Source organism: Trachurus trachurus, assembly GCF_905171665.1.
Source record: "Trachurus trachurus genome assembly, chromosome: 8".
In the NCBI taxonomy this organism is placed as follows: Eukaryota; Metazoa; Chordata; class Actinopteri; order Carangiformes; family Carangidae; genus Trachurus; species Trachurus trachurus.
Window position 1 is genome coordinate 19,986,163 of NC_139905.1, and position 8,938 is coordinate 19,995,100.

General features: G+C 39.2%; 1 protein-coding gene across 1 annotated transcript; it reads right to left on the minus strand.

Annotated features, from left to right (window-relative positions):
* Positions 1-221: 221 nt before the first annotated feature.
* On the minus strand, positions 222-8,715 carry eps8l1a (EPS8 signaling adaptor L1a; the record flags this gene model as incomplete). The annotated part of the gene is made up of 13 exons (XM_083977700.1): positions 222-1,796; positions 2,212-2,344; positions 2,856-3,018; positions 3,462-3,606; positions 3,739-3,879; positions 5,139-5,244; positions 5,422-5,631; positions 5,721-5,869; positions 5,942-6,016; positions 6,206-6,294; positions 7,369-7,501; positions 8,384-8,442; positions 8,598-8,715. The coding sequence occupies 13 exons, from the start codon at positions 8,713-8,715 to the stop codon at positions 1,710-1,712; spliced, it is 1,608 nt and encodes a 535-aa protein (XP_083833826.1). The 3' UTR covers positions 222-1,709.
* Positions 8,716-8,938: the final 223 nt, after the last annotated feature.

Below are 8,938 nucleotides of genomic sequence, written 5' to 3' on the forward strand. Positions count from 1 at the left end.
TGAAGCTGATATCTGCTTTAAAGCACCTGTAGTCTTTCTAACCAATGGTTAACAGTTATGTGCTTGTTTTTATTGGACATTGTGTCTAAAATCATAAATGATGGTTGGAATATTCTAAATTAACAGACAAGTTTATTTAAGGCAGATGAAAGCAAATTCCAGTATTACCAACCAATGAAAGATATAATGTAACTTAAACCACTATAGATGTTCTGTACACTCTAAAAATTCTCCATTAAGTTTCTCATCACTGAAAAAACCCCAATGATTTTTCAAGAGCTTGCAGTCTTCATTCAGAAAACATTAGCGGATTGTGTTAGCAAAGTGTCAAAGAATAGAATAATTAGTTAAATGTTTTTGTTTTAATTATAATTTAACAACATATATGTAGTGGTGCTGTTTTGAGGAACATTACTGTATATGCAATACTTAAAACAAGACTTTAGTGAAAAAGTTAATTACTTACTTGAATCTTGCCCTCAGATACTTTAAGTGTTATTATTCCACTTGTATGAACTGTTCACTCAAGTCATTTTATATAACTGAAATTAAGTAATGCTGTCTCTATTTAAAATTATTCTGGAGCACAAGAAATTATGTAAGATGGTGAAAGGTTCAGAGAAAAGTGTATGATAATGTGAATGAAATGTGAATAATTCTAATAATAATGACTATTTACACTAGACCTTTTGACCTCTGGTTAATGTTATTGATAGAAATGAACTTTTGTTTTCTGTTGCCGTGCACTACACTTCACCTCCACTTACCGTCATATCAACGCAAAGCTCATTCTAGTTTTGTTTGTTATGTGATACACTGTATTACGTTAGCTGTTGCTTGGCTTATATTTCTTTCCCATCTTTTCTTCTTCTGAAGTTCTGACATCGAGTCACTATGGCATCCAGTCTGTCCTGAAAAGGTGTAGCGCTGCTCAGAAGGCAGGTTATCACTTGTTTGTCTTATTAATGAAACAGTAACTGCAGCTCCTCAGATGACTGGTACGTAAACAGCTTTTAATGCTAATGAAGAATTACCAGAACCTATACCTTTAATCTTGTGTGCTACATTCAAGCTGATACATCCACAGCTATGTGTGCTGTACATTATCTTAATCGTGATGACAAATGCAACATCATGAGACATTTAAATCTCATATAAAACCATGACTAAAACTGTATCGTCTACTTGGTCTAAAACAACATTAAGCTGCAATAAGCAATATCGCCTTAGATGTGCCAAACTATGAATCAACCAGACAGCTGTTTTTGTAGACATAAACATTTTTTATCATAATGTACATTACCATTTCATTTCATTTTTTTTCTTTTTCTATTTTACTGTAGTAAACGCAGTTTCCATTATCATGTTTATAGTATAGCATTTGAGTTTATTTCATTCCTTTTCAACATAGCCTGAATGAAGGACAGCAGAAATATTTAAAAAGTGGAAAAATCTGATGAAAAATACATTGAAAGAATAACTTCAGTAAACTGTGTTGAGGTTGATAAAACATAAGAATATTAATAAGAGAGTCTTACTTTTAACAGTTTGCTTTTGCTGCACAGAAGAGATACATACACCATTCAAAAACTAAGCTTCATCTCCTGCTTTCCTCAGTGGCCCCAGCTGTGTACGGCACGCAACACTACATTTAGTATGTCCATTCATCTTTGATGCCACATCTGTATTAGTGAATGTGGAAAACTCAGTCAGACTTCGTCACTCTCTGATATCAGGCCAATCTTCAGCTTTTGCTTCTCCATCACCGTCTCCAATTCTGTGGCTTTGCGTACATCCTGAAGACGACAAAAGAATTGTTAGGAGTCAGATTTGGAGGAAACTTTGTGTCTTTTGCAGGACCCAAAAATAGCTGATATATATATTAAAATTGTAGTTCTATAGTCATGTTTTCAACAAAAAAAGTCACATTAATGACAGCATAAAAAAACAAGCAAAAAATACACCTACTGCAACCATTCACCTATAAAGGTACAGTATCTGGCAGCTATTATGCATTTTGAACTTGCAAATAGAATGGTGAACAATCTTAGTGAATGTAGGTCAATGATAATGTCCTAAGATAACGTAAGCCTGTGCATAAGGCCAAGGCCGAGCAAACATTGGCCCAGGAGTCAGGACACATGGACCCAGACATAACCACACACGCGTACTCACGCTTACAGAGTACATCTAGGGTAACAGTGGACCAACCTCGAGAAGAGCCCTCTGCACCATGATCTGGCTGTAAACTCTTGTGCCTTCCTCTTGTGATACTGAGCGGAGCTCCTCCTTATTCAGGGAAAATAGCTGCGCTCCAGTTAAAATGCCCAGTCTCTCAATTGTCCTAACAGAGGAGAAAACAGCAACAAAATCAATGCTTTTTTTTTACTTTCCATTTACTTTTCCATTGTCAAAAAATAAAAATGAATGTCTTTATTTTCTTGTTGCACTTAATAATATTGTTCCTAAATGTAATCCTAGCCCACTGTTTGTGGTCAGTTCCAAGTTCATAGTAAATCTGCAAAACACAAACACTGGCTTGACATTTTAGGGAGCTATTTTGCACATGGTCAACCTGAATTATGCTTTCATTGTGCTGTATAAGCTATAAGCATGAATTGTACTGTAACATAACAGCATTCAAGTGCCCCAGAATAATTTTCATTTAGGGTACCCTACACATGAATTTGACCGTTTTTTTTAGAGCACAATCTTCGTTGGACATGTTGGGCGTGATATTACTTATAGAACCAAGATGTGTAGTTATGAGTGGTAAAAGTTGGGTTTCTTAAAAACTAGCCTTGTGCTGAATCAGGTTTTTGAAATCAAAGATACATCCAGTGCCGGACACTCACTCTGGACTGAATCCCTTGGTGGTGAGCCAGGCCTCCACCTCAGCAGGTGATGAGTGGTAGTTCAGGGGAGCAGCAACGTCAGGCGTGCGTGGAATCACCAGCGGACGGACTGAGCCTCTTTTCTCGGCTAGCCGCTGAAGAAGCTCATCATTCATTATCAGGACTGCACAAAACACATACAGTAACTCCATTGGCATACACATGCAGACCAGCACATAGTCATAAACAGCCCCTTATACAATGTGGTGAGTCAAAGCACCATCATCCTTTATCTCAAAATGAGTGCTCAACCTGCTGGGTTGTTTTCAAATGCTCTCTATATATTCAAATGTTTTTAAAGTGACAACAAAAGCACTTGTATGTAAGTGAATCATTTTAACCAAACCATCAACTAGATGTTTTTGATATGGCGGTTTTATCCTGCACAAGATGTGGAGATCCCAGCAGAGACAGCATGGCACTCAGTCCATTTTTCTTAAACACTGATGCAAAAAGGCTAAAAGAAGTTTCTTGAAATAACTCTAATAAAGAATATTTATGATCCAGTATGTTTGTGAGGTCACTGATAAACAAGCCCCCCCCTTTTTTTTTTTTACATGTCGTTACCTCGGTCACTGTCCTCCCCCAGTACTGTGGAGGGTAAGACCATGCTTTGAGGTCGCAGTGGGGAGCTGGTAGCAGTAGGACTGGTCCCGTCAGGGCTGGATTGAGTGTATGAGAAGCTCCTTGCCGGAGGGGAAAGAGGGGTCCTCTGTGGAGAAAAGGTGTTAGGAGAGAATTACATCCTGCCATATGCACTGACACACAACAACAACAACAACTGTGTGTGTGTGTGTGTGTGTGTGTGTGTCTGCCTGTGTTGCGGTTGTGTCTAAACTGATACCTTTGACTCTGTGCGCATCACTGGGCTGCCCCTCCCTGTGTTGTTGAGAGCAGATAGAGGCTCCAGGATGTTGAAGGGAACAAATCCTATCTGGTCGAAGCGATTCCGACACTTCCACCATCGCTTTGACGACTCAATTACCTGAGGAAAGATGCCTTGCAAATGAGCTGTTTTATGACTTATCGCATGCGTTTGCTATACATATTAAATGTGTAATACTATTGTTTTCATAATAATAATAATAATAATAATAATAATGTTTATTTATATAGAACCTTACAACATCCGGAAAGATGAACAAAGTGCTTTACATAACAAATACAGGAGAAAGAAAATACATGACAAATGTCACAGGATATCATAACATACAAAAACATAGACCTGAGTCCAAAGTAACTCCCAGGTTCCTAACAGCAGGTTTAAAAAGAGGGGCCAAGGAAGAAGAATCACAGTTCCTAACTACATTGTCACATACATCAGGGCTACCAAAAACAATACATTCCATTTTAGGCTGGTTCAAGTGCATCAAACTCATCAAATACACAATCCAACAACTCCAAAACGCTCTCGTGGACAAGTTGTGACCTGCACATTCACCACGCTATGAGATAATAACGGAACGTTACGAGACAGAGTTGTTTTAGATGTAAATCCAGAGACTGCTCGCCGAAAAACTGCCTCCAACGGGAACGCGCATCAGCGGTTTTGCATGAATTTACCTCAAAAACAACTCCGTTTCGTAACGTTCCGTTATTATCTCATAGCGTGGTGAATGTGCAGGTCACAACTTGTCCACCAGAGCGTTTTGGAGTTGTTGGATTGTGTATTTGATGAGTCTGATGAGGGGAACCAAGAAATCCCATGAGCCTCCGTAGCGTAGCTCTGAGCAGCTCGCGGCTCTGCTCCGCCGTTCCGTTCTAAAAATAGCTTGCACCGACAATTAAAGGTAATGAACCTACCCCTAACACTATAGGAATTATGGCAATGGGCTAATTTGCCAAAAATGTTGAACTATCTCTTTAAAGTTTGTTTACAAGTGTGTTGAAATCCATTTCTCCTTTGCCAAGATGCAGCTGCCTGACAGGTGTGGCACATCAACATGTAGATTACACAGTATGATTATCACATGGGTGTGCCTTGGGCTCGTCACAATAAAAGGCCACTTTACAATCTGCAGTTTTTTTTAATCAACACAACGTCTCACACCTTGTGTGTGCTGAAAACTCACGGATTTCAACACATTTATCAACAACACTCGAGAGAAAGAAGTCTTGCGCGCTTAGAAGTACTCCTTTAATCAAAGAAACATTGAAGTGAAAGCAAATGAGTTGTGTTTACATTTTTGTTCGGTGAAACTTCTTTCTCCACCTATGATTGCAATCGTGTGTGTTGTGTTTTACCTCCAGTGTTTCTCCTTGTAGCACAGAGAGTTCGCTGCTGTTTCTGGCCACAAAGTCATAACTGCAGCAGTAATGTCTTTCGCCTTCTGGTGGCAGCCAAGTGTCTCTGAAATGGAAATATCATTTAAAAGCTATACAACAATATTTGATTTATTTAATAATCAGTAATCATCATCATCATTTTACAAGGCTGTATACTGCTGATTCTGATTGGTGTTATATACAGTATACTGGTAATTATACCTTGTTTTATATAACTTTTTTCCAATATCTCCACACTTACTCTTCTTCTGTGCCGTTATGAGCCGTGTCTATTGTTTGATGAGCTTGGACCTGTGCAGTGTGTGCCTCCCTCTCCCTGAGAGCCTGATCCTGTTTGTGCTGCGACTCTATGGGATCCTCCAAAGGCCGGCCAGATGAGTCATAGCCCCGAGGCTCCCATCCATCCAGGAAGACCGGTGAATATGGAGGAACAGATACATTGAGGTGCGAACTGGTAAAAAGGGGGAAAAGGGGGGTTTTGTTACATCAACATGGGCCACTCAGAAAGCAAGACTGACACAGCATATTATACACACAGACCAGTCAAAAGTCCAGTTGGGTCCTAATGAAGTCCAGAGCTCCTTTTCTTCTGTGGTCAGATGTTCCTGGAGCAATGAGACTGCACCACTGGTCAAAGCAGGGCTAAGCACTGACATGCCTAATTCTGGCCCTCCAGTGGTGTTCACCATCTATGAAAGACAGAGTCACTAGAGTCAGAATCACACAAAATAAACACTAAATGAAACATTAGGAACACTCACTAGTCTTAGAGGCACAAAGATGTGATGCAGCAGGTCTGGAGCATCAGGCTGTGTGATGGATGACTTGAGACGGTCCTGAAGAAACAAGCAAATGGAGTAAGATAAGATATGATATTGGATAAGAACACTAAATAATAAATACAAAGCAATAAATAACAATATTTGTGAAAATGGGGTTATTTACATTTTTTATTTCAGGTGATACTCCAGAGTTATTTGGTGCTTAACAGCTTTACTTATACAGTACAATCTGACTAATCTCACCAGCAGGCTGAAGGAGTACTTGATTTTCTGAAAGATGTTCACAAAGTCCTCCTCTGGTGGAGGAGAGGCTTTCATGGTCAACACATGGTCTGCACACACAAGAGAACGATCACAGCTACAACCACAGCAACTTCAGAAAGTATGACATATTATTGGTCTTACATCACTGCTGTTGTTGTTTTCAAACTATTTGCCAGTATGTTTTGTGTGTTCAAGTGTTTTGAGTGATAATGAAGGTAAATAGCCAGTCTATCAATATTTGTTTTTGGAAAAGTTAAAAAGTACAACAACAAAAAATAGATTCAGGTAAAAGTCTTACACTACTGGTAATGACTCTGTAGGTGTGGAGTGCTCCTTCTAGCTTGTTGTGGCAGGTGGAAAAAGCCACTGGCAATGAATGACTAATACTGTAACAACTTTGTGTCCTCTTAGGTTATAAAAGCATTCATACATTCATTGCCTTTGGTCTTATTCACAGTTACACCTATCCCGGTGTGCACTTGCCAGAAACCTGGGTTATGTTGCCAAGCCGACATTGGGCAAGCACAGAGAGACACAAACAAACATCAGTTCACATCCACAGACAATGTCCAGTGATGAGGACACAGCAGTCCAACGTGAGCAGATCAAGGCTGCATGGGAATCATCAATCAAACCTTGTTGCCGATGTCGCCTCTAATCTTGATCCCACAGTGCAGCAGTGAATGCCATTCATTTATTCAGAGGTGGGATGCAAACTAGTTATAACGTCAGATATGACTACTTACATTCTTCATACCACTCATGCCGTTTCATACAATCCAACGCAATGAATCACTGAATGAAGCGTATTAGAAACACGACTTAACCTGAGCCTTATGATTCTTGGTTATGATTACTACTGATGGCAAGATTTTTTATTTTATTTTATTTTTTGGCATTCTGCCTGTTGATATGCTTCCATGCAAAATAGGGTGCAAATGTTTAGTCTTAGTGTTCTGTCCTGGTACTCCACCTTCCTCCCACAGGCCAAACACAAGGTTGATTAGCAATGGATGGATGTTCAGCCTTAGTCAACAGTTTCAACAGTTACACTTCTTCCGCAGCCAACTTTCCTCTTTCCCACCCCTGTGAAACTGTGAACACAGAATAGTTATTGAAGGCACCTATATATATTCTCTCACCTTCTTGGTCTCCCTTCTTGCTCTTCCTGCTTCTCTTCTTCTTACTTTGGTTGAGAACACTCTGGGCCTCGGCTGCCTGCTGCAACCGTCCCATGAAACGCTCCACGTCGTCAAAACAGTGGTTCAGAATCTCCTGATGAGCACACACACACTGTCTGTTTAGCCAACTGCACAACTTACAGAAATTAATTGTAGTAATTCATAATAAAGATGATTCAATAAGCCAAATAACACACAACAAGAGTTGTAGCTAACAGGAAGAGTGGCATATATTTATATATAAATGATATACACACATATATTATGGTTTGCACATTTGTAATGCCTCGAATGTTCAATATTTGAGCATTCAAATGTACAAAAATGAAATCTAATGTGGAAGCTTCACCATGATCCGCTTTCTCAGCAAACAAGCTGAATGTTATAAATTCTCTGTTGTATTTAGGGTTAGGATTTTGATGTTGACCCTACTGGGTTATGGAGGAAGCCTCTTTTGTTATACTTAGAGCTAAATAAACCTTTAAAAAAAGCTTGTATTGAAACAACTTTAAAAACTCATGGTCCAATATAGTCCTCACTGTCCTTTTCAGATTTCTATAGGTAAAGATGCCAGTGGGAATTTTGCTGGTATTATATTATCAAACAACAAATCTAAAACAATAATAATTCTGTACAAACAAACAACAACCTTCATTTCTTTCATATTTTGATATGAAAGCTTCTTTTCTCTGGTTTACATGCAGATGCAATTCATTTTTCTTTTCTTTTTTTCATTTTGACCAGAATTACAGGCCGGCTCTTCACTACCACCTCACCATCACTGCTGTTATGTCCTCTCTTGTGTACAGACAGCAGTTTCAGTCTTGAAACTTTATGAGGGTTACTCACATAACAATAAACATACTTTGTTCAGCTTCTTAGCATCACATCTCCTTTGACTTTAAGAGAAACCCACCTCTGTATACTGTATACACATTTACAGAGGAACATCAAACTTATTTATGCAAACACATACCACTTCTCGCTCTGCATCCAGCGGAGGTACATGGTATGAATCTCTTTTAGCTCGATTCCCTGAGCAGAGGAAGGAGAAGAAGCTATTAAGGCAAATTCACAACACCAACCCTGCTGTAGTAATGCAGAGGATGAAAAGATATCCACAGTACATGCTCACGATATCCACAGTACATGCTCACATATACAAAAACACATCAGCTTGGTGTTCATACCTTTGACAGAAACTGTGTAGATGGGCACGGCAGCGGGAGGCGGCTGGTCTCCTGTTGGTATCATGACACGAAGCATTGAAGGCTTCCTGGGGACCACCGGAGGAGGTGGTCCAGACATCTGTTTTGTGTGACAGGAATATTAAGTACGTACCATCGAAAATAATAAATAACATTTACATTTTCCTTGATCTCAAACCTGCATCTCAATTTCTGAATACTGCTTATGAACTGTTGCATTAGCTCAACTTTACTATTTCTAATTATCTCATGACCACATTCTTAAATTGTTACATAATTGTTATGCTGGTTTCATCCAATATCAGGAAAAAGGTGATCAATGA